The sequence below is a fragment of the Cetorhinus maximus genome, chromosome 22, assembly GCF_964194155.1.
Source record: "Cetorhinus maximus chromosome 22, sCetMax3.hap1.1, whole genome shotgun sequence".
In the NCBI taxonomy this organism is placed as follows: domain Eukaryota; kingdom Metazoa; phylum Chordata; class Chondrichthyes; order Lamniformes; family Cetorhinidae; genus Cetorhinus; species Cetorhinus maximus.
The window spans coordinates 71,005,144-71,031,759 of NC_135900.1; the positions used below are offsets into that span (position 1 = coordinate 71,005,144).

The 26,616-nt window shown below is 45.3% G+C and overlaps 1 protein-coding gene across 1 annotated transcript in view; it reads right to left on the reverse strand.

Annotated features, from left to right (window-relative positions):
* Positions 1-26,616, reverse strand: part of LOC144696784 (V-type proton ATPase 116 kDa subunit a 4-like) — a 116,122-nt gene that overhangs the window by 58,750 nt on the left and 30,756 nt on the right. The window contains exons 4-6 of the mRNA XM_078568514.1: positions 18,717-18,814; positions 10,415-10,540; positions 7,105-7,202 (exon numbers count right to left, since the gene is read on the reverse strand). Coding sequence (XP_078424640.1) covers positions 7,105-7,202; positions 10,415-10,540; positions 18,717-18,814 — 322 coding nt within the window. The remainder of the gene's footprint in view (positions 1-7,104; positions 7,203-10,414; positions 10,541-18,716; positions 18,815-26,616) is intronic.

The following is a 26,616-nucleotide window of genomic DNA, read 5'->3' on the forward strand; positions in this document are numbered from 1 at the left end:
ACAGACAGACAGACAGACAGACAGACAGACAGACAGACAGACAGACAGACAGACAGACAGACAGACAGACGGCAAAGACAGACAGACAGACAGACGGCAAAGACAGACAGACAGACAGACAGACAGACAGACAGACAGACAGACAGACAGACAGACAGACAGACAGACAGACAGACAGAGGGCAAAGACAGACAGACAGACAGACAGACAGACAGAGGGGGGGAAAAGACAGACAGACAGACAGAGGGGGGGCAAAGACAGACAGACAGACAGACAGAGGGGGGGCAAAGACAGACAGACAGACAGACAGACAGACAGACAGACAGACAGACAGACAGACAGACAGACAGACAGACAGACAGACAGACAGACAGACGGCAAAGACAGACAGACAGACAGAGAGAGGGGGGGCAAAGACAGACAGACAGACAGAGGGGGGGCAAAGACAGACAGACAGACAGACAGAGGGGGGGCAAAGACAGACAGACAGACAGAGGGGGGGCAAAGACAGACAGACAGACAGACAGACAGACAGACAGACAGACAGACAGACAGACAGACAGACAGACAGAGGGGGGGCAAAGACAGACAGACAGACAGACAGACAGACAGACAGACAGACAGACAGACAGACAGACAGACAGACAGACAGACAGACAGAGGGCAAAGACAGACAGACAGACGGCAAAGACAGACAGACAGACAGACAGACAGACGGCAAAGACAGACAGACAGACAGACAGACGGCAAAGACAGACAGACAGACAGACGGCAAAGACAGACAGACAGACAGACAGACAGACGGCAAAGACAGACAGACAGACAGACAGACGGCAAAGACAGACAGACAGACAGACAGACAGACAGACAGACAGACAGACAGACAGACAGACAGACAGACAGACAGACAGACAGACAGACAGAGGGGGGGAAAAGACAGACAGACAGACAGACAGACAGAGGGGGGGCAAAGACAGACAGACAGACAGACAGAGGGGGGGCAAAGACAGACAGACAGACAGAGGGGGGGCAAAGACAGACAGACAGACAGACAGAGGGGGGGCAAAGACAGACAGACAGACAGAGGGGGGGCAAAGACAGACAGACAGACAGACAGACAGAGGGGGGGGCAAAGACAGACAGACAGACAGACAGACAGACAGACAGACAGAGGGGGGGCAAAGACAGACAGACAGACAGACAGACAGACAGACAGACAGACAGACAGACAGACAGACAGACAGACGGCAAAGACAGACAGACAGACAGACAGACAGAGGGGGGGCAAAGACAGACAGACAGGCAGACAGACAGACAGACAGACAGACAGACAGACAGACAGACAGACGGCAAAGACAGACAGACAGACAGACAGACAGACGGCAAAGACAGACAGACAGACAGACAGAGGGGGGGCAAAGACAGACAGACAGACAGACAGAGGGGGGGCAAAGACAGACAGACAGACAGACAGAGGGGGGGCAAAGACAGACAGACAGACAGACAGAGGGGGGGCAAAGACAGACAGACAGACAGACAGACAGAGGGGGGGCAAAGACAGACAGACAGACAGACAGACAGAGGGGGGGCAAAGACAGACAGACAGACAGACAGAGGGGGGGCAAAGACAGACAGACAGACAGACAGAGGGGGGGCAAAGACAGACAGACAGACAGAGGGGGGGCAAAGACAGACAGACAGACAGAGGGGGGGCAAAGACAGACAGGGGGCAAAGACAGACAGACAGGGGGCAAAGACAGACAGACAGGGGGCAAAGACAGACAGACAGGGGGCAAAGACAGACAGACAGGGGGCAAAGACAGACAGACAGGGGGCAAAGACAGACAGACAGGGGGCAAAGACAGACAGACAGACAGACAGACAGACAGACAGACAGACAGACAGACAGACAGACAGACAGACAGACAGACAGACAGACAGACAGACACAGACAGACAGACAGACAGACAGACAGACAGGGGGCAAAGACAGACAGACAGACAGACAGACAGACAGACAGACAGACAGACAGACGGCAAAGACAGACGGCAAAGACAGACAGACAGACAGACAGACAGAGGGGGGGCAAAGACAGACAGACAGACAGACAGACAGACAGACAGACAGACAGACAGACAGACAGACAGACAGACAGACAGACAGACAGACAGACAGACAGAGGGGGGGCAAAGACAGACAGACAGACAGACAGACAGAGGGGGGGCAAAGACAGACAGACAGACAGAGGGGGGGGCAAAGACAGACAGACAGACAGACAGACAGAGGGGGGGCAAAGACAGACAGACAGACAGACAGAGGGGGGGGCAAAGACAGACAGACAGACAGAGGGGGGGCAAAGACAGACAGACAGACAGACAGAGGGGGGGCAAAGACAGACAGACAGACAGACAGAGGGGGGGCAAAGACAGACAGACAGACAGACAGAGGGGGGGCAAAGACAGACAGACAGACAGACAGAGGGGGGGCAAAGACAGACAGACAGACAGACAGAGGGGGGGGCAAAGACAGACAGACAGACAGACAGAGGGGGGGCAAAGACAGACAGACAGGGGGCAAAGACAGACAGACAGGGGGCAAAGACAGACAGACAGGGGGCAAAGACAGACAGACAGGGGGCAAAGACAGACAGACAGGGGGCAAAGACAGACAGACAGGGGGCAAAGACAGACAGACAGGGGGCAAAGACAGACAGACAGGGGGCAAAGACAGACAGACAGGGGGCAAAGACAGACAGACAGGGGGCAAAGACAGACAGACAGACGGCAAAGACAGACAGACGGCAAAGACAGACAGACGGCAAAGACAGACAGACGGCAAAGACAGACAGACAGACAGACAGACAGACAGACAGACAGACAGACAGACAGACAGACAGACAGACAGACAGACAGACAGACAGACAGACAGGGGGCAAAGACAGACAGACAGACAGACAGACAGACAGACAGACAGACAGACAGACAGACAGACAGACAGACAGACAGACAGACAGACAGACAGACGGCAAAGACAGACGGCAAAGACAGACGGCAAAGACAGACGGCAAAGACAGACGGGACAGACAGACGGGACAGACAGACAGACAGACAGACAGACAGACAGACAGACAGACAGACAGAGGGGGGGCAAAGACAGACAGACAGACAGACAGACAGACAGACAGACAGACAGAGGGGGGGCAAAGACAGACAGACAGACAGACAGACAGAGGGGGGGCAAAGACAGACAGACAGACAGAGGGGGGGGCAAAGACAGACAGACAGACAGACAGACAGAGGGGGGGCAAAGACAGACAGACAGACAGACAGAGGGGGGGGCAAAGACAGACAGACAGACAGAGGGGGGGCAAAGACAGACAGACAGACAGAGGGGGGGCAAAGACAGACAGACAGACAGACAGAGGGGGGGCAAAGACAGACAGACAGACAGACAGACAGAGGGGGGGCAAAGACAGACAGACAGACAGACAGAGGGGGGGCAAAGACAGACAGACAGACAGACAGAGGGGGGGCAAAGACAGACAGACAGACAGACAGAGGGGGGGGCAAAGACAGACAGACAGACAGACAGAGGGGGGGCAAAGACAGACAGACAGACAGACAGAGGGGGGGCAAAGACAGACAGACAGACAGACAGAGGGGGGGCAAAGACAGACAGACAGACAGACAGAGGGGGGGCAAAGACAGACAGACAGACAGACAGAGGGGGGGCAAAGACAGACAGACAGACAGACAGAGGGGGGGCAAAGACAGACAGACAGAGGGGGGGCAAAGGCAGACAGACAGACAGACAGAGGGGGGGCAAAGGCAGACAGACAGACAGACAGAGGGGGGGCAAAGACAGACAGACAGACAGACGGGGGGCAAAGACAGACAGACAGACAGAGGGGGGGCAAAGACAGACAGACAGACAGAGGGGGGGCAAAGACAGACAGACAGACAGAGGGGGGGCAAAGACAGACAGACAGACAGAGGGGGGGCAAAGACAGACAGACAGACAGAGGGGGGGCAAAGACAGACAGACAGACAGAGGGGGGGCAAAGACAGACAGACAGACAGAGGGGGGGCAAAGACAGACAGACAGACAGAGGGGGGGCAAAGACAGACAGACAGACAGAGGGGGGGCAAAGACAGACAGACAGAGGGGGGGCAAAGACAGACAGACAGACAGAGGGGGGGCAAAGACAGACAGACAGAGGGGGGGCAAAGACAGACAGACAGAGGGGGGGGCAAAGACAGACAGACAGAGGGGGGGCAAAGACAGACAGACAGAGGGGGGGCAAAGACAGACAGACAGAGGGGGGGCAAAGACAGACAGACAGAGGGGGGGCAAAGACAGACAGACAGAGGGGGGGCAAAGACAGACAGACAGAGGGGGGGCAAAGACAGACAGACAGAGGGGGGGCAAAGACAGACAGACAGAGGGGGGGCAAAGACAGACAGACAGAGGGGGGGCAAAGACAGACAGACAGAGGGGGGGCAAAGACAGACAGACAGAGGGGGGGCAAAGACAGACAGACAGAGGGGGGGCAAAGACAGACAGACAGAGGGGGGGCAAAGACAGACAGACAGAGGGGGGGCAAAGACAGACAGACAGAGGGGGGGCAAAGACAGACAGACAGAGGGGGGGCAAAGACAGACAGACAGAGGGGGGGCAAAGACAGACAGACAGAGGGGGGGCAAAGACAGACAGACAGAGGGGGGGCAAAGACAGACAGACAGAGGGGGGGCAAAGACAGACAGACAGAGGGGGGGCAAAGACAGACAGACAGAGGGGGGGCAAAGACAGACAGACAGAGGGGGGGCAAAGACAGACAGACAGAGGGGGGGCAAAGACAGACAGACACGGGGGGGGTGGCAGACACAGACAGAGGGTGGAGGGCAAAGACAGACACAGAGAGGGCGGGGGGACGCCAGACACAGGGGAGTGGGGGGGGGGATGGAGAGAAAGCCAGACATGGGGAGGAGAGAGAGAAAGCCGGTCAGTCAGAAAAAGTATGAGTCAGTAATGATCTCATGATGTATCCAAGTGCTCTTCAGTTAAGAAGCCCTTCTTTGAACCATAATTACTGTCGGAAAAGCAGAAGCCAATTTGTGCATTGCAAACTCCCAGAAACAATGTGATAATGACCAGGTAATAAGCACATAAGCATTGAGCAGCATAGTAGTTTGGAACATCCTCTACTTTGTGTTAATTAAAAGGCTACTTTTACTGCCAATGCCCTGCATGCGCAGTTGTAAACTGATGAAAGGCCAGAGTTAACCACTGCCATCTTTGTGGGGTCAATGTGAAGCAGGGCACATGCATGGTCATCACTGTCCCAAGCAGCAGGAGGAGAGAATGTTGTGAATTTCTATTCTGGACTGACTGCAATGGACTTCGAAAACTTCTTACACAGAGGCTCAGAAGGGAAGGATATGCAGGCAGGCAACTAAAATCTTTTCCTTATGGGATGTTTTATTGCAGTCATGTTGGTGAGTGTTTCTAAACTCTGTCTCATTATCCCAGTAATGTAAGCAGACTGTAGGTTGCTGAGAGTGTTAGACTATATTTGCTTCGTCAAACACTCACAGCAACCTACAATTCGCTTGCATTCTCTGTACTCTCTGCACTCCTCACACACTAAAGTCCAGACAGTTTAGGCTCAGGTTGGCAAGTGCCAAGGCTTCTGGACTCCCAAGTTTGTGCCAGGCAGTGGCTGCAATTTAATCAACTGCTGCTTGCCCAGGTAGGCCTATGCAATCCTGAATGGTATTGGTTATCTGGAATTAAAAGACCCAATCCCTCCACATCGCATTAATGAGGCAGGCTGATGGTCAATCTCAGCAGTGCCCTGTTCTATGGGCCTGCCTGGTTCAGATATCAGCTTCCTGCATCTGCTATAGAGGGTGTACAAATTACAGGAAGCAGAATTGCCAACCCTCCAAGGTCAGACTGGAATCTCTAGAAATTAAAGATTAATTTCTTAGGTATTAGTGCAATCACAGCCCAGGAGAAGGTTACCAAAGGGCATTAAAAATAGTGATTTTTTAAAAAGCTTTTCTTTAGCCATGAAAATATTAGGTGGGAAAAGTGGCTGTTTGACTGGCAGTCAAGATTTATCAAATCAGGTAACAAAGAGCCTGTTGGCTTCCAATGGGCTGTGAGATAGTAGGGTGCTGTGAGAAGTGACATGTCGAACAATCAATGGTAGAAGCGAGACAGCAGGACATTTGGCAGCAGGGAGCATTCAGAGTTGCTAACAATACCAGCCAGTGCTCTCCATGCTGTTCACTGGATGGTTTGTCTTGTGAGGAAAGTTTGGGCGCTCTGGGCTTGTTTCCACTGGAGTTTAGAAGAGTGAGGGGGTGATTTGATTGAAGTATACAAGATCCTGAACGACCTTGACAAGGTGGACATCAAAAGGATGCTTCCTCTTGTGGGTGAGTCCAGAACTGGGGGAATTGTTTTAAAATTAGGGGGCACCCTTTTAGGAGAGAGATAAGGAGAAATTCTCAGTGTTATGCGACTTTGGAATTCTCTGCCTCAGAAGGTGGTGGAGGCGGGGTTATTGAATATTTTTAAGGCAGAGGCAGGTAGATTCTTGTTAGGCAAGGGAATCAAAGGTTATCGGGGTTGGAGAGGAATGTGGAAATCGAGACACAAGATGATCAGCCATGATCTTATTGAATGGCGGAGCAGGCTCGAGGGGCCGAATGGACTACTCCTGTTCCTATTTCTTATAACTCCAGCAGTACTCTGATACACAGTTGGAGGTCCAGATGCTTTGATTCTTACCAACCTATGTTGCATGTGTTTAAATAAGGAGCTACATCCTGATGGGGAGATACCTTGCACTGAACTCAATCAAGTAGAAACTCCACTTAAGGGTTTCTCATTAATTTAGGCTCAAGGGTTGAGCATTGCGATAGGTTTCTACATAACCCAAGCCAATACTTATTTTCAATGTGATAATTCAAGTATATACAACAATCTGTTAACTGGACACAAAGGCTAGAATGCCTTGGAATTGGCTGCAGTATGCAGTGCAACCAAAACCGATGCCTCCTGAAGTGTGCCAGGTCATTGTTGCACTTCACTTACCCCAGTCTGCCAGAAGCAATCACCCCGGACGCAGTCTGCAGTTCCAGAAGGTGCATTGTGTCTTCACTGAAGAAATCGTCGGTTAAATTCGCTTCGGTCTGTCAAGAAGAAATTCTGTTCACATCTGCAGTGGAACTTGAAACAATGCTCAAGACGGGGAGTGTGGGTTTGCTGCTGAAGCACTAAAGCCTGGTGACTGGTGGATGGCAAATCTTGTACTTTTCTCTGCGACACTTTAATGTCATGACATCCTACATAAGACTGGATGGTTGAGAGATCTTTTCGTTCAGCTAGGTCTCTGGGGACTGTTTCTTCTTGTGGATCTATGATTCTGCCATTGCAAACAATTTTAGCAATGTAACTGTAACATGGATGGTGTTCTGCTGCATACAGAAGTACTAAATTTCTGTCTATTGTGCCTGCTTAGTGTAACTGCAAATACTTTTTTCCCCCCATTGCTTCTGTCAGGGGAGCTTGATGAGGGAGAGATTGTGCCCCAAATAACTAGTTGACTGCAATCAGTTTTCACAGAGTTAAGCACAACCTAAAATTTGGCACCCTTAAATGAGAGGTGTTATCAATTCACATAGCAGCAAGTGTGGGAATGATTCTTTTTTTAAATATTTGCTCCAGGGACATTGGTGACACAATTAAAGTAACAGATTGCATTGATATAATGCCTTTGAGGTAGGAAAACATCCTAAGACACTTCACAGGGAGCATTACTGTACAAACCTTTCCACCAAGCCAATAAGAAAGATGTCAGGTGACCAAAAGCTTGGTTAAAGTAGATTTTAAGGAGGAACTTAATGGAGGACAGAGAGGTGGAGAGGCTTAGGGAGGGAATTCCAGTGGAGTACAGGAAAGAATAGGGTGCAGTACATCTTTCCCGGTCATCCAATCCCTGTGCTAAGGGTTTATATTTTTAATATTCGTTCTGATGACTTGGGCATTGTTGGTAAGGCCAGCATTTATTGCATACCCCAAAGGCCTTTGGGAAGGTGGTGCTGAGCTGCCTTCTTGAACCGCAGTCTGTATGGTGAAGGTACATCAAAAATGCTGTTAGGTAAGATTTTGACCAGCAAAAATTAAGGAAAAGCGTTATGTCCAAGTCAGAGTGATGCGAGGAGGGAAACTTGAAGATGGTGATGGTAACCCCATAAACCTGCTGCTGTGGTCCTTCTGTGTGGTGGGATTCATGGGTTTGAGAGGTTTTCTCAGAGGAGACTCTGAGTTGCAGCAATGCATTCTGTAGGTAAGGGTTTCTCCACAGGTGCAATGGGCTGGACTTTACCAAACCTCTGGAGACAGGCTGGGAAGCAGGAGGTCTCATCACAAGGTGGGGGAGGGGGTCAGGACAGATGCCCAAAATCTTCCTGTCTCTATGAGATATTGTAAATGGTGGGAATGGCAGTGCCACAGCCACCCAACTGACCAGAGGTGGGTGGACAATTAAATCACTCAATTGGTCAATTAACAGTCACTTTCCACTCCCCGCCTGCATTTTCCTGACATCAGGACAAGCCCCCACTGCATAGAGAGGTCTGCCAACTAAACTGTGGGGGCCTCCCAGCAGGTTTTTCCTTTATGGCTGTTCCATGGCCCACAGAGAAGACCCAAAGCTCTGATACTGCAGCTGGACGATTCACCCCTCCAGTCGCGGGGCAGACAGGCCGGCGTGAAGTAAAAAAAATATTTATTCACCCAAGGGAGTCTCAATATGGAGGTGCCCGTTGCTTCAATCTGCAGTCTCAGCAGTGGCCACCTCTGTTTCTGGTGCTGCTGAGGCTGCCGGCCCTCTGACTGGGCCATCAGATCTTATTACAGCCTTGGTCCAAACATGGACAAAAGAGCTGAGCTCCAGAGGTGAGAGTGACTGCCCTCGGCATGTGATTGGTCACATGTGATATCAAGGAGCCCTAGCAAACTGAAGTCTGTTAGAGTAAAGGGGAAAACTCTCTGCAGGTTGGAGTCATACCTAGCACAAAGGAAGATAGTTGTGGTTGTTAGAGAGCAAACACCTCAGTTCCAGGACATCACTACAGGAGTTCCTCAGGGTAGTGTCCTAGGCCCAACCATCTTCAGCTGCTCCATCAACGACCTTCCATGCAGCATACGATCAGAAGTGGGGATGTTCACTGATGATTGCACAATGTTCAGCATCACTTGTGACTACTCAGATACTGAAGATGTCCATGTCCATTTGCAGCAAGGCATGGGCAACATTCAGGCTTGGGCCTATAAGTGGAAAGTAACATTTGCGCCACATAAGTGGTGGACAACGACCATCTCCAACAAGAGAGAATCTAACTATCGCTCCTTGACATTTAATGGCATTACCATCATTGAATACCCCATCATCAACATCCTGGGGTTACCACTGACCACAAACTTAACTGGGCCAGTCATACAAATACTGTGGCTACATTAACAGGTCAAGGTCTGAGAATCCTATGATGAGTAACTGACCTCCTGTCTCCTCAAAGCCTGTCCACCATCTACAAGGCACAACTCAGGAGTTTGATGGAACGCTGTCCACTTGCCTGGATGAGTGCAGCTCCAACAAGACTCAAGAAGTGCGACACCATCCAGAACAGTAGCTCAGTTGATTAGCACTGCATCCACTACCTTAAACATTCACTCCCTCAACAGGCACACAGTGGCAACAGTGTATACCATCTAAATGATGCACTACAGAACTCACCAAGGCTCTTTAGACAGCACCTTCCAAACCCACATCTCTACCACCTAGAAGGACAAGGGCAGCAGATGCTTGGGAACACCACCACCTGCAAGATCCCCTCCAAGCCACAAACCATCCTGACTTGGAATTATATTGCTGTTAACAGCAGTTAACAGCTCCCTTCCTAACAGCAGTGTGTGTGTACCTACACCATAGGGACTGCAGCGGTTCAAGAAGATGGCTCACCATAACCTTTACAAGGGCAACTAGGGATGGGTAACAAATCCTGACCTTGCCAGCAATGCTCACATCCCATAAAGAAAAAAAATTGTCTGCCACAAGTAAATTTACTCCCAGTGCCCCACTATCCATCTGCTGGCTTGAGACCTGGTTTTGGTCCCAGCAGTGGGAGAACCTAGAATTTGGAAAAGTTCTGGCTGGTGAGCGCGTGGTGGACGTTTTAACTTGAGTTTTAGGCACGTTTTGTCCTGTCCTTTTGACTGCTTCAACGGACTCGATGAAGAATTCCTCCATATACTATGTGTGGTGATATCGTAAACTGAAACAATTATAATGCAGCATTCCAACGCTCTTTGTATCTCAGGGTATTGTTTGTGCTAGAGTTACCTCAAAGAAGTCCTGAGTTTTTTTCAGCAGGTGTTTGAGTTCAGTGAGTTCCAGAAAGTTCTGTTTCAGAGTTTGCTGGTTCTGATTCACTTCCCTCAAATCATGCTCTAGTTTTTCTAGAACTACCTATGAAAGAAAAAACAATGCATGAAGAGGGCATCTTTCAGTTAACTCACACCTAGCTACTTAATCACCCAGCATAGCATGGAGACAGTAATTGAGAACACAAAAATATAATCATAACATCACATAGTTCAATGCAGCAGGTCCCTTGTGCCTGTGTCAGTTCTTATCCCTTGTTGAACCTATTGATTTTAACCTTGCCTTTGCTCTTTCTCTGTACCCTTTAACATTTTTCCCACTCAAGTAATAACAAAGAGCAGAGAAGCGACGATCCAGCCCTATTGTGTGTTTGCTGTGATACATTCACAAAATGAGCAAGGTGGATATAAGAGGGGAGGAAAGGTGTGAAAACTGGTTTAAATCAGCAAGCTTAAAGACATTTGAGAGCAATGGAAGGTTGGGGACATACAGAGGTGGACAGATTTTTGAGGGCGACTTGGATTTCACAAGGAATTTATCTGAGCCAAGCGATAGATACTAATATCAGAGCTGGAGAGGAAACATTCAGGGGTTGGAGAAGGAGAATAGTGCAATCAGGAATAGCATTGCCATGACAACAGAATAATTGCTGAACAAACCCAAGATACTAGAGATAAATTATCACGAGCTGCTGTAAACCAGGTGAGTTTAAAGGCTAGCCAAGTTTATAAGTCCTTGACAGGCCAGGGTAAAGGCAAATATATAAGGTAAGTGGGTAGGATTTGGATTGGGGTGGCGGGTGGGGTGGGGAGAAAGAGATCAGGTCAGATTGTGCCACAGTGGTGCCGGGGGAGGGTTCAGGTCAGGCCTTGGGGTGGGGGGGTGGGGAGGGAAAACTGGTTGGGCCTGGAAGGGGGACGGTTCAGGTCGGGCCTTGGAGTTGGTGGGTGTGGGGGGCGCTGGTGTGCGTTGGTTCACCTCAGGCATTGGTGGTGGGGGTGGGGGGGTGCAGAGCGGGTGAAAGGCGGAAGTCGGAAGTGGCTGGGGGTGGGGTGGGGCAGAAAGAGTCCCCATGGGGGTGGGGGTGGGGATATCCCATGGTTCGGGAGCTCCCATCGGGGGGGTGGGTGGGTTGTAGACCCTTAGGGGTGGGGCAGACCCCTGGGGTGTGGGGAGTCCTGTGTGATGTTGGTGTAGGTCTGTACAATAGTTACCCGGAAGTTAGAAGAGGTTTTAATTCTTCTAGCTTTCCCCAGGTAACCATTGACATTAACCCTGTCGAAACCATCTGAAGTTTGCGATTTAAATTGAACTTTCGGCTGGTTCCCAGCACTTGGCGATTTCAAAGGAAGTTTGCGCTTCTGGACAATTGCTATGCAAACCTTACTTGGAAACTTCCGGTAGGGGCGGGGTGTCCCCAAGCGCATCTTTGGGTTACGCCCCCCAATAAGATGCCCTGGAAGTTACAGCCAAGCATGTTTTCCGACAGTGCATTAGTGACAACACATCAGAAATACTCCATTGGGTGTAAAGCACGATGGGATGCCCTGAGGTTATGGAAGACGCTCTTATAAATGAAAGACCTTTCCTTTATAGAATGCTAGTTGCCTACATGCATCTACAGCAGGAGATCTTGAGAGGTCAGAAGGGACAGATACTAACTTAATGGTAAAAACAGACAAGCTTTATTCAGCACCTCTCATGGCCTCAGGATATGCCAAAGCACATTTCAGCCAATACTTTATTAAAGTGTAGTCACTGTTGTATTGTAGGAAATGCAGCAGCCAATTACCAACATCAGGTTAGCAATGTGATAATAACAGATAATCTGTTTCAGTGATATTAACTGAGGGATGAAAATTGGCCAGGAAACCAGGGAGAGCTCTCCTGCTCTTCTTTGAAACAGTACCATGGGATTTTTACGTGTAACAAGGGCAGACAAGACCTCGTTTTAACTTCTCGTCTGAATTACCCACATAAGAAGAAATGCCACAAAAAGAAATATGGAGGGCTTAAAAGTCACATAAATGAAAATTGGCTCAAAATTCAAAGACAGTGGATGCACAGTAATGCCCTTATATATACTGTGTTTGAGATAGAAAGGGAGTTTATCAAAAGAATTCAAGGCGGTAAATGAGGAGCTGGTAGACACGCATGAGAGAAACAATGTCATCTGCATAAACAACTGGGAATTAGTGCAGGAGAGACAGGTTATACTTAAACTAAGTAGGGACAATGAGACTTGGGAAAAACATTAGGGCAACAATAGGAGATTATTTAAACTGATCAGGTTGAGGGAAGGACAGGTAGGGTATAGGATCTCAGGCAAGACAAATTAAAGGGGAGAAGTTAGTCAACAGGTATGGAGAGCAGAAGATAAGAGGACCTGGAGACAGACAACAGCACCTTGAAGAGCACGAGAAGAGGAGGATCCAGAGACAGACTGCAGCATCTAGAAGTGCCAGCACAATGGGGAAAGGTCACTGGCTAAGGCCTTTCAGCCACAGTGCACCGAAGGGCTGGGAATTGCATTGACCCCTCAGGCTGTATGACTCACATTGAACGTGTGCAGTGAATATTACATGTATCACAATTGTATTGAAGCACCTCAGGGTGCAACATGATCCATGTGGAAAACTTGATTATTGCACTTTTGGTGATGGCCATTTTGAAATATTTTGTAATGTTCTTTCAGATATTTTATGAATAAAGTATATTTTTGCAAAAAAATGTCTAGAAGTGCAGGAAGGGAGGGAACCCCAGAGACAGACAGCAGTACCTAAAAGACCAATCCAATCTAATCCATGGCTCCAGGGAAACTGACCACGTTCTGAGAAGATTCGAAGTGTAACGTCACAGGAAGATAGGTAGCTGATTGATTGTTGAGTATTTTTCTCATTTATCTTTCAAAACTTGGGTAATTTTTGTAATTGTAAGGTTTTATTATTAGTAGTAAGGTTGACTAATAATATTAAAGCTTATTAGATTGGCTGGTGAGTATTTCCTATTTATTTTAATAAGGGAATTTCAATCAGGGTAAGATGATTCATTGAATAATAAGAATATAAGTACAGGCAGGATTAGAAACATTAATTAAAATTTAATCAGTAAAATTATTTCCTAATTAAATGCTATAATGATGGCAGAGTAGGTGATGTGTGGTGGCTGCAGAATGTGGGTGCTTGTAGACACCTGCGTGATCCAAGGCAAACACGCCTACAGCTGGAAGAACTGCAGCTCAGAGTCATGAAGCTGGTGGCCGAGCTGCAGACGCTTGGGATAGAGTGATCTGATTTAATCCATGGTCAGAGACAGAAAGGTGCGACTGTGAGTGCGGTACATATGTGAACCCAAAATGTAGGAGTGGAGGAGTCTCAGCCCTTGCAATCATCCATTAGATTTGAGGTTTTTGCAGCCTTTATGGATGAAAGCTGAGGTTGCAGGATGGATGAACGAACTGACCTTGGCACTGTGGTACCATGGTACAGGAAGCCATTCAAGTGGGCGGAGGCGAGGAGTTTGTGGGGGTGCTTATAGTGGTGGTAGGGAACGGTATAGGCAGGGGGATTAGCACAATACTCTGCAATTGAGAGCGAGAATCCGGATGGCTGTGTTGCCTGCCCGGTGCCAGGGTTCAGGACATCTGCACTGGGCTGAAGAGGAACTTGCAGCAGGACAGAGAGGATCCAGTTGTTATGGTCCACACAGGTACCAATAACATAGGTAGGACTAGGAAAGAGGTTCTGCTTGAGAGAATGAGCAGCTAGGGGCTAAATTAAAACACAGATCCTCAACGGTAATAACGTCTGGATTATTATCTGATCCACGAGCGAATTGGAGTAGAGTAAATAAGATTAGAGAGTTAAATGCCTGGCTCAAAGATTGGTCTGGAAGAACTGGGTTTCAATTCATGGGGAACTGACACCAGTGCTGGGGAAAGCAGGAGCTGTATCGTTGGGACGATCTTCACATGAACTGTGCTGGGACCAGTGTTCTGGCAAGTCGTCTAAGTAGGGCGGTGGAGGGGGCTTTAAACTAAATAGAGGGGGTGAGGGATCAAGTGAAGGCAGATGTGATAAATACAAAAGAAAGGACAAAACAAGAGAGCAAGGTAGCAATAAGAGAATTGATAATCTGAGTGCAGCAGAAAGAGACAGAGTACAAACTTAATAGTGTGCCAGCAGATAAGGCTAGAGGTTGTGAAAATAATAAAAAGACAGAATTAAAGGCGTTCTATCAGAATACACACAGCATTTGCAACAAGGTAGATGAATTGATGGCACAAATGGAATTAAACAGATACAATCTAATTGTCATTATGGACACGTTGCACTGCTAATAAAAGAGGACATCAGTACATTAGTGAGAGGGGATCTTTGATTGGAAGATCAAGATGTAGAATCAGTTTAGGCAGAGCTAAGAAACATCGAGGGGCAGGAAACATTGGTAGGAGTTGTTTGTAGGCCAACGAACAGTATTGGCAATGTAGGGCACGGTATAAATCAGAAAATTAGGAGGTGCATGTAACAAGGATAATACAGTAATCATATAATCATTTTGGTGGTACAGAACTTCAGTACTGCTGAAAAAAAAAAGATTTTTTGTTGAAGCTTTTTGTCTTGCACTCATCAGGATAATTTGCAAGAAAATACCAATGTCAGGGGAAACAACATATACTGCATGAGAAGAGAGTACTGATGGGTTGGCAAGTGGACTCTGATTGGTAGAGGCATTGCCACAGAGAATGGTGACTGACAGTTAACTGCCAAGCATTGTTCTCTTCTCATACAGTATAAGCATAATGTTTCCCCGAACATTGGTATATTCTTGTTAATTGTCCTGATGACTGCAAGATGAAAAGCTTCAACGAAAAAAGTCTCTTTTTTCAGCAATAATGAGGGACTTCAATCAATGTATAAACTGGGCAAACCTAATGCTGGGGAGGACAAATTCCTGGAATGTATACAAGATGGTTTTCTAGAACAGTTTGTTGAGGAACCAACTAGAGAACAGGTTATTTTGGAACTAGTATTGTGTAATGAGGAAGGGCTAATTAATAATCTCCTTTTAAAGGACGGAAGAGCAACCCTAATATGATAGAATGTTACATTAAGTTTGAAAGTGGTGTAGTTCAATCCGAAACTAGGATCTTAAATCTAAACTAAGGCAACTACCGAGGTACAAGGGGCAAATTGACTGTGATACATTGACAAACTTCATTAAAAGGTATGACAGCAGGCAGACAATGGCTAGCATTTAAAGAATTAATACATGGTTTACAAAAAAATTACATTCCTTGGAGGTACAAAAATCCAGCAACAGAGGTGGATCCAATCATGGGGAACAAGTTAAAAATTCTATTTGATCAGAGGAAGAGTCTTGTAGAGTTGTCAAAAAGAAAAACAAACCAGCAAGGCTGATGGTTGGGAGCATTTTAGAATTCAGCAAAGGAGGACCAAGAAACTGAAAGAAAGAGAATACGGAAGTAAACTAGCGAGAAACATAAAAAACAGACTGTAAAAGCTTCTACAGGTATGTGAATAGGAAAAGATTAGCAAAGACAAAAGTGGGCCCACTACAGGCAAAGACAGGAGAATTTATAATGGGGAATAAGTAAATGGCAAAGAAACTAGACAAATACTTTGCATTGGACTTCACGGAGGAAGATATAGAAACCTCCCAGGAATATGAGAGAATCAAGGGATTAGAGAGAATAAGGAACTAAAAGAAATTAGTATTAGTAAAAGTAGTACTGGAGAAATTAACGGGACTAAAAGTTGATAAATCCCTTGGACCTGATGATCTACAATCATCCCAGAGTGTTGAAAGAGGTGGCTGCAGAGATACTGGATGCATTGGTTGTCATCTTGCAAAATTGAATAGTTTCTGGAGTGATTCCTGCAGATTAGAAAGTAGCAAATGTAACCCCACTAGTTAAGAAGGGAGAGAGAGAGTAAACGGGGAACTACAGACCTGTAACCGAATTACTTACAGGCTTATTGAAATTTTTAAGGAAGACTTCTGTACCTTAAAGAAGTACAAGCAAGGACACTGAGCAAAAGATGGCTGTTAATGCAAAGTGACCACTTACTGGAAAATTCCTATGTGGACTATACTGACAGACCTGTCCTGAGAGAACATGGAATGTCGCACCTGAAAAGGTGTCATGGCCTTCTTCAAACAGACACTTGAAAGGGAGATGGGAAAGATGCAAAAGACTGAACTTTAATCTTTAATTGCACAGAGGGGGAAAACATGTAGCAAGTAGTTCCACAATACTTGACTTGCACAGTATGCCACTAACTATTGAACAGTTTATTCATTCACCCATCCAAAGATATCCTAACATCCTTCACTGATAGTTTCCAGTTGTTTCTCAAATGATTGTCTTCCCTATTCCATCTTTAAATTTATCCTACACATCAATTACTCTTTGTGAATCAATTATACTAGTCCTAGAAGTACCTTGTCTAGTTTGAACTGTGACCCCTATCCTACTCTTACAGTTTAATTCAAAGTAATGTTCCAGGTTAACTTCTATATCCTTAAATGCCCTACATTCCACAACGAGATAACCTCACAATCCTCCTTTCCTGGCCGACAATCCCAAACTTTTCAATCTTTTCTCAATATTCAAACTTACGGCAATGGGAATTATCCATCTCTTTTCTGAACTGCCTATAACACTTCAATGTATCCTTCAATTCTTGCTAACTAGAACTGGATGCAATATTTAAGGAGCAATATGATCAGAATTATAGCATTTGATCCTTACTTCCCTGAATTGTATAATTTTTTTTTGTTATATAGTTCAACATCCTGCTTGTTATGTTGACTGTTTTCCCCCATGCCTGCCTATTCTTGGTTTTTAGTTCATACGTCTCTTGAAGGATGTTTGTCTCAGTGAATGTAGGAATAGGAGGAGCAGTAGACCATTTGACACCTCGAGCCTGCTCTGCCATTCAACCAGATCATGGCCAATCTTCTACCTCAAAGACATTTTGCCCGCACTATCCTAGTACCCCTTGATATCTTTAATATCTAGAAATTATTGATCTGTCTTTTGAATGTACTCAACGACTGAACCTTCACAGTCCTCTGGGCTAGAGAATTCCAAAGATTCCAAAGATTCCAAAGATGAGTGAGACTGAAGTTACAGTATATTATAGTAAAGGGTAACTCTGTTAGTCATATACATGCTATCTTGTTGATGGCATGCAGAGGGCTGCAAGTTTTAGTTCAAGGGATCAAGAATCAGTTTATGAAACTGTCTCTTTACTGTGAACATAGGTTAATAATACTGGGTGAGGAGCTTAAATTGTAACAGGCAAGCCTTGACCCAAACATTAACCTATCTTTTTTTTTCTCATATGGACTTGTTGCATCACCCTGAGATTTTGTTTATTTATATGCAATGAACTTTGCACCACGACAGATACAGCAAATACAGGCCGATACAAGAATGCCAGACACCCGCCAGACTGGTATTTGGGTTGGGTCTTTAGAGTAACCTCTCCTAGAGCTGAACTTGAGTAAAACTCACAACAATAATGCTCCTCTTGTCATACAAGGGTATGAAAATGCCAGACAAAAAAACATCTACTGGTCCATCTAGTCTGTCCCACACAGTTGTGGACATTCACCTACACTCCCCATCCACAGCCATGTAATCTCCTAGAAGAGGCAAACAGCCAGTTGAAAATCCAGGGTGAGAAATTTCCCCATTTTGGGGCGGGGGGGGGGGGTCCTGGTTGTGCAGGGGGCGGGCAGGAGCACATGTGAAGCCAATCAGCGCCCCCAATCAGGTGCGCACTGCCATTTTACATGGGCGGGCCAATTAAGGCCTGCCCAGTGTGACGCACACCCAGAAGCGCTGAGCGGTCCCTGTGCAGGCAGGGTGGAGATTCCCCAAGAGGTTCACTGCTGTTGTGAAACAAGGTGTGGGCGGACAATCCAGTGGTGGGGGTTGGGGGTGGGGGGGGGGATGATTGATTCCGGCAGGCTGGCCTTATAATGATATGCAGATGTATTACAATGAGGTTCCCGACATCCAATGGTGGGAAATGCAGCACTCCATTGACGGGCTAAGCAGACAATCGCGAACTAGTTTCACAACATCGTGAAACCGATTTCTGACCTTCTTGTCCACTCACACCACTGAACACGCCTGACACCAGCAGGCACAGAAGATTCTACCCACTATATCCCCTAGGTTGAACATGCAATGATAATTTGGACTGCACAAGATTTCCTGCCTTACCTCCAGGTCAATCATATCTTTTGGAAGAGGGGCCTGGGGATTCTCTTCGTCATCTTGGACAGCAATCTCATCCCTTTCTATTTCAGTCTCCAGAAATCCTACAAATCCAAGTTAATATAAGGTTAAAAAAAATAAAGAACAAGTGACGGCTAATGCACTGACTGCAGCAAATCTGAATCCAAACAATATCAATAAGCACAATCAGGAATTTTAGAATTCTCACTTTGGTAAGACAAGTTCAAGTGTAGCCATTATTGCAAAACATCTATGATGTTCACTCAACATCTTGTTCTAGGGTAGGTGTGAGGTGGGGAGAATTACATATCTTCAGCTCAAGAGTTTAAGAAAATTCCACATGGATTTCTTAAAGGAGGATTCATATTTAACCAACCTTACTGAATGCTTTGACAAAATAACAGAAAAAGCAGACAAGGATAATATAGTGGATGTGAGATACATGGACATTCAGAAGACACTCAATAAGGTGCCACACAGGAGATTCGTGGCAAGATGTGAAATAAGAGGCCAATGATCAGAAAGAATTAAAAGGTGGTTACAATGTAGAGTGTACAGAGTGTAAGAGATGAGGATAATTTCTCAGTCCAACAGTAAATGGAAACTGTTAACCAGCACTTACAACTTGTTAAAATAAGTTTTGTTTTAAATATAAATTAATCATTGGGTTTTTGAAAGAAGCCTGGTCAGAGTCGCTTTTCCTCTGGGTACCAGAGGTATAGATACACAATTTGCCATTTTGGTGAGAAAATTAAACATTTAAATTAATGGTAGGCCTGTGGGGTAGTGGGGCTTGATAATTCGCACACTCCTCCCATCCAGTCGTAACAAACTTCACAAATTAAATTCAATATACAGATGTGTGAGATGGTTCATTTTGGTAGGAGGAAGGAGATCACTTGTTGGCATTTCTTGGAAATTAAGAAATTAAATTGGTTAGAGGAGCAGAGAGATCTGGAAAACATTTTCCACAACTACCTAAAAGTAGCAACATAAGTTCATAAGACAATAACAATTTCAGACGAAGAATTGCGGTTCATTTCTGGAGGAATGGGATAGCAAAGCAGGGAAAATTTATATAGAACGTTGGTTAAACCACACTTGGCATACGGTGTGCAGTTTTGGTTTCCATATTACAAAAAAGATATTGAAACACTGGAAAAGTGTGGAAAAAAATTACAAGGATGTTACCAGAATTGAAAAGATGCAACTATCAGGAAAGATTAAGCAAGTTGAGATTCTTTCCTCATGAAATAGAAGGTGAAGAAGCGACCCAATAAAGATCATAAAATTACACAAGAGTTCCTCGGATAGACGTGAAGAAACAGTTTCTTCACATGGGTGAATAAGAAACAAGGGGCATAAATATAGAATAATCAGCAAGAAAGAACTTAGGAGGAATTTCTTAATACAGAGACTTGGGAACACAAAACTCACTGCCACATGGAACATTGATGTATTTACGGGGAGGTTTGCTGCATGCAGGAGGGAAAAGGGAATAGCGGTATAGGGCTGGTGAAGGATGGAGTGCAATAGTTAGGGTGGGATGAGGCTCATGTGAAGTCCAAACACCAGCATTGACCAGTTGGACTGAATCGTCTGTGCTATACATTCCAAAATACTCCATGCAAGAAACTTTCTTTAATTTCCACATTGTTTGTCCTTCAGGCATCTGTGTCAATATGGCAACAATTTTCTTACTTCTATGTACCATTATCTCTGCCATAAGGCACTTAAACCAGGGTCTGCTACATTCCCTTTCAGCCCTAGCCCTGTATTAACTAATATTCCCTAAGAAAACCTTTTTATTGGCCTTTTATAGATTATTTTGCTTTCCCAATTCTTCTTAGACTTTCTATCCAAGTAACTTTTCATTGTTTTTTTTATTTGACTTGGCTTTTATTTTTGCTTACTGTTTTTTACTATATTAATGGACGAATTGTGTTAAATAAGGTTAGTGAGCTGCAGGAATAGATAACCACATTTGAATGTGATGCTGAGGTGATTAGGGGAACTGGCTCAATAAAGGGCAGGAATGGGCACTAAAAATTCCTGGCTACAAGGTGTTCAGGAAAGATGGGGAAGGAAGGCAAGGAGGAGGGGTGCCAATATCGATTAAGGAGGATATGACAGCTGGAGAGTGGATTCCTGCATGGGTCAATGTCAGAATCTATTTGGCTAGAGTTAAAAATGATTCATTTTGGCAGGAAGAATATGGAGAGACAGTACAAAATAAAGGGAGAAATTCTAAAGGAGGTGCAGGAAGAGAGGGACCTCAGTGTATATGTACATAAGTCATTGATGATGGCAGAGCATGTTGAGAGAGCAGTTAATAAAACATATAATATCTTAGGCTTTATTAATAGGGGTATTAAGTGCAAGAGTAAAGAGGTCATGTTGAACTTGTATAAGACACTAGTTAGGCCTCATCCAGTCCAGCTCTAGGTGCCATACTCGAGGAAGGATGTGAAGACATTGGATAGAGTACAGAGGAGATTCACAAGAATGATTCCAGGGATAAAGAACTGTAGCGATGAGGATAGTTTGGAGAGATTGAGACTGTTTTCCTTGGAGAAAAGAAGGCTGAGAGGAGACTTGATCAAAGTATTCAAGATCCTGAGGGGTATGGACAGGGTAAATAGTGAGAAACTGTTCCCACTCAAGAAAGCATTAAGAACTAGAGGGCACAGATTCAAACTAACTGGCAAAAGGAGTAATTTTGATAGTGAAAATTTTTTCACCCAGAGAGTGTTTGGAGTCTGGAACAAACTTCCTGAAAAGGGTGATGGAGACAAGTTTGATCAATGTATTCAAAAGGGAATTGGATTGCTACTTGAAGAGAAATAATGTGCAGGGCTACGGGGATAAGACAGGGGAGTGCTACGAGGTAGAATGCTTTTTCAGACAGCCAATGCAGACTCGGTGGGCCGAATGGCCTCCTTCTGCACAGTAAAGATTCTGTGATTCTGTGACGAAACAACAGACATACCATTTCTATTGGGTGAATTCTATAGACCAACAACTACGGGGAAATTACAGAGAGGTGCAAAACTACAGAGCAGTGATAATGGGGAATTTTAATTATTCTAATATAAATAGGGATAGTAATAGTGTAAAAGGCAGAGAGGGGGGAACCATTTCTGAAGTGTTTTCTGAAGAATTTTCTAGCTCAGTATGTTTCTGGCACAATGAGGAAGGAGGCATTGCTGAATGTGTCCTGTGGAATGAGCTGAGTCAAGTGGATCAAGGCTTAGTAAAAAAAACATTTCAGGAACCATGGTCTTACGGTTTAGGTTACCTATGGAAAAGGACAAGGAGCAATCCAGAGTAAAAATACCTAGTTGGAGGTGGACCAATTTCAGTACGAGAACACAGATCTGGCCCAGGTAAAGAGGAATCAAAGACTGACAGGAAAAGCTGTAATAGAACAATGGGCAATTGTTGAATGAGATAGATTGGGTACAGTTGAGGCATATTCTCATGAGGAGGAAACATAGCACAGGCATAGCCAAAGCTCCCTGATGACAAAAGAGGTAGAGATTAAGATGAAGCAGAAAAAGGGGGTGGGGGTGGTGGGGAGTGCGGTGCAGGGAATGCCTCCATCAACAGCCTTTTTATCATCGGGTGACCCCCACGCAGAACATACGGTCCCTGCAGATCCTCCCTCTCCTTGGCCTCTCCACCAATATCCCCAACTGCCTCTGTCCAGCCGCCCAGGCCTCAATTACCCTCCCTGCCCCGAGCCCCACAAAATTCACCTGGTCCTGGACTTCCGGGACTTGGGCTCTGGGGATTGTTTGCAATCCCAGTACTGTCCACTGCAGCTTCAGCAGGGGGACCAATCAGATTGGCCGGCAACTCTTTGAGGCAGGGGTCCCTCCTGAGTGAGGGGTGCTAGTCCCACTTCTGGTCAATTAAGGCTTGTTGCAGCATTAAGTGGCTATGGGGCAGGCAGTATTGGTGGGGATGTGTTCTCCGCTGACTCTTCGGATGGCAGGTAGGAAAACTCTGCCATCCTAAAAATGCTGGCCATAGAGGCAGAGGGCAAGGCTGGGGTACTAAAATGAGTACTCGGCATCTATATTGCCAAGGAAAATGATTCTGCTAAAGTCCTGGTGGCACTGGATGGGCTAAAATTAATAAAGAGGAGGTGTTAGAAAGGCGGCTGCACTTAAAAGTTGATAAATCACCAGGACCAGATGAGATGTATCCAAGGATACTTCCTTATTTTTTTCATGGGATGTAAGCATCACTGACAAGGCCAGCATTCGTTGTACATTCCTAATTGCCCTTGAACTGAGTGGCTTGCTAGGCCATTTCAGAGGGCAGTTAAGAGTCAACCACATTGCCATGGGTCTGGATTCACATGTAGGCCAGACCAGGTAATTCCTGCCCCACAGGCAGGAAACCAGATGGGTTTTTACATCATTACTGAGATGAGCTTTATATTTCAGATTTATGAATTGAATTTAAATTCCACCAGCTGCTGTGGTGGGATTTGAACCCATGTCCCCAGACCATTAGCCTAGGTGTCCACAATTATCACAATGCCACTGTCTCCCCTAAGACAAGTAGGGAGGAGATTGCAGAGGCACTGGCCATAATCTTCCAATCCTCCTTAGATACAGGGGAAGTGCCAGAGGACTAGAGAACTGAAAATATTAATTTTTAAAAAAATTTATTCATGGAATGTGGGCTTCGCTGGCTAGGCCAGCATTTATTTCCCATCCTTAGTTAACTTTGAGAAGGTGGTGGTGAGCTGCCTTCTTGAACCACTGCAGTCCATGTGTTGTAGGTACACCCACAGTGCTGTTAGGGAGGGAGTCCCAGGATTTTGACCCAGTGACAGTGAAGGAACGGTGATATATTTCCAAATCGGGATGGTGAGTGATTTGGAGGGGAACTTCTAGGTGATGGTGCTCCCATCTACCTGCTGCCCTCATTTATTAGATGCTAGTGGTTATGGGTTTGGAAGGCTGGTATCCTTGTTCGAAAAATAGTGGAAGGATAAACAACAGCTACAGGCCAGTCAGTTTCACCACGCTGGTGGGAAAGTTTTTTTTAAAGAGATGATAATCTGGGACAAAATTAACAGTTACATCAATAAGTGTGGATTAATTAAGGGAAGCCAGCACAGATTGTGTTTAACTAACCTGATTGAGATACCAGAGGAGGGTGAGAAGGATATGCTGTTAATAATGTACATGGGCTTCCACAAGATATTTGATAAAGTGCCAAATCACAGGTTGGCCAGCAAAGTTGAAACCCAATAAAAAGGGGCAGTGGCAGCATGGATACAAAGCTGGCTGAGTGACAGGAAACAGAGAGTGTGGCGGTGAAAATGGTAGTTTTTCAGCTTGGAGAAAGGTATACAGTGGGGTTTCCCAGGGGTTGGTACAGTACCAAGACCACTGCCTTTCTTGATATATATTAATGACCTAGACTTGGGTCCACAAAATCAAATTTTGAAATTTGGAGATGACAGGAAACTTGGAAATATTGTGAACTGTGACATAGGCAGGCTGGTGGAATGGGCAGACATGCAGAGAAGTGCAAATTCATACATTTTGGTAAGAAGGATGAGGAGAGACAATATAAAATATAAGGTAAAATTGGAAAAGGGTACAGGAACAGACAGACCTGGGGAAATGTGTACACAAATCAATGAAGCTGGCAGGGCAGGCTAGGCTGAGAAAGAGGTTAAAAAAGTCACGGCTCCCTGGGGTTCATAGAGGCATAGATTACAAAAGCAAGGAGCTCACGGTGAAACTTTATAAAATACTGGCTTGGCCTCAACTGGAGTACTCTAGGCACTGCAATTTAAGAAGGATTAGAAAGAGTGCGGAAAAGATGGAAGATGAATAGCAAAAGAACTAACGGTGACGTGAGGAAAATTGTGGGTTTTTTTTTTTAAACGCAACAAATGGTTAGAGTTTTGAATGCACTAGTTGAGTATGTGGTGGAGGGGGATTTAGTTATGGCTTTCAAAGGAGAATTGGATAATCACCAGGGCAAGAGCAGGGTTTGAGGCTGACTAATTTACTCTTGCAAAGAACCAGCACAGTCATGGCAGGCTGAATGGTCTACTCCTGGACTGTAACTATTCTAGGATTCTCTGATTCTAAATGCTAAAAGATTGTCTTTTGTTACAGATTTAATCTAGCCCCCTCCATTCAGCCGTGGACTAAAGCATTTCTCTCTTACTGTCATATACTTGGTTCTTACTTTTTACATCTCCTGTTTCAATCTGCCCTAGTTTCTAATTCCCATATTTTTCTTGCATCTAATCATACTGGGACAGCTTATTTTGGGTTAAGGGATATCTTATATTTACACCAAATGTCAAAGCATCACATAGTGCTTCTCAGAGAATTTGTTTTAAAGTGCAATGATGGTTAGTGAATGTAACAGTCATTATAGAACTGCAGGCTGTCAACTGTGAGATCAATTTGTTTTTCATGGTTCTGGTTTCAAACAGAATCAGCAGCACAGATGAGGCCATTCGGTTCAACTGGTCTGTGAGGAGTTTATGCTTTACTTCAGCCTCCTCCCTCCTTCATGTACCCTTATCAGCATGCCCCTTTCTCCCTCATGTGCTTTTCCACCTTCCCCTTAAATGCATCAATGCTATTCTGTTCAAATACCCCATATGGTGCAAGCTTCACCTTAAAGCCACTCTCTGGGTGAAGATGATTTTCCTAAATTCCTTATTGGATTTATTGGCGAGTGTCTTGCCTTAATGGACACTAATCTTGGACTCCCCTCAAGGGGTAACATCTACCCTACAACGACCCTATCAAGCCCTTTATAACCTCCATTGGTTCATCCCTCAGCCTCTTTTAGAGAAAAGAGCCCCAGCCTTTTCCGTCCTTACTCACAGTTATAACCTCTCAGTTCTGGTTTCATCTTCGTAAATCTTTTTTTGCATTTTTGCAAGTGCCTCTATATTCATTCTGTAATATTTGGCCTAGTGCTGTACTCAATTTTATAACCACTCTACTTGTCAATTTTATTCCTCTAGAATGAACTCCAGTGCTTTGTTTGCATTTTTTGCCTTATTAACTTGCATTGCTTTTAATAATGTGCGTACCCTAGTCCTCTCCGCTTCTCTATCCCATTTGAGTTCCTATTGTGCTTGGAGGTCTCCTGATATCTCTTACCTAAATACGCCACCCCACACTTACTTACATTGAAATTAATTTGCCATGTACACACCCATTCTGTAAAATTATTAGTGTCGCTTTGTATTTTGTCAGTCATTCTCTATTTAATGTACTCCCAAATTTGGTGTCATTTGCAAATTTCAAAATTGCAATTCTGAGTCCTGAGACCAAATTACTTATGCTCATGGTGAAGAACAGTGGTGTCAGCACCAATCCCCATGCAACACTACTTGTCACTTTCAGGCAGTTGGAGCAACTATCTTTATTTCCAAATCCGTTTTCAATTTTGTAACCAGCTTGCTATCCATTCTGCTACCTAACCTCTAACTCCACATGCTTTGACCTTAGTCATGAGTCTACTAAACGGTACCTTATTGAAGGCCTATTGAAAATCCAAGTATTTTATATCTACTGGATTACTCTTGTCTATTGTTTGTTATTTCCTCAAATAAATCAATAAGGTTAGTCAAGCATAAGCTGCCCTTTTGAAACCAATGTTGACTATTCCATATATTTTTAGCATCTATGTGTTTCTATTGCATCTTTGAGTATAGGTTATCTTTCCTATCACTAACGTTAAACTAACTTATCTATAGTCCCTGGACTTGTTTCATCTCCATTTTCAAATATAGGAATAAGATTAGGTTGAGGGAGAAATATCAGGCAAGACACCCAGAGATGTCATTGTTCTTTTTCAGATAACATCCATAGGTCTTAGGGTT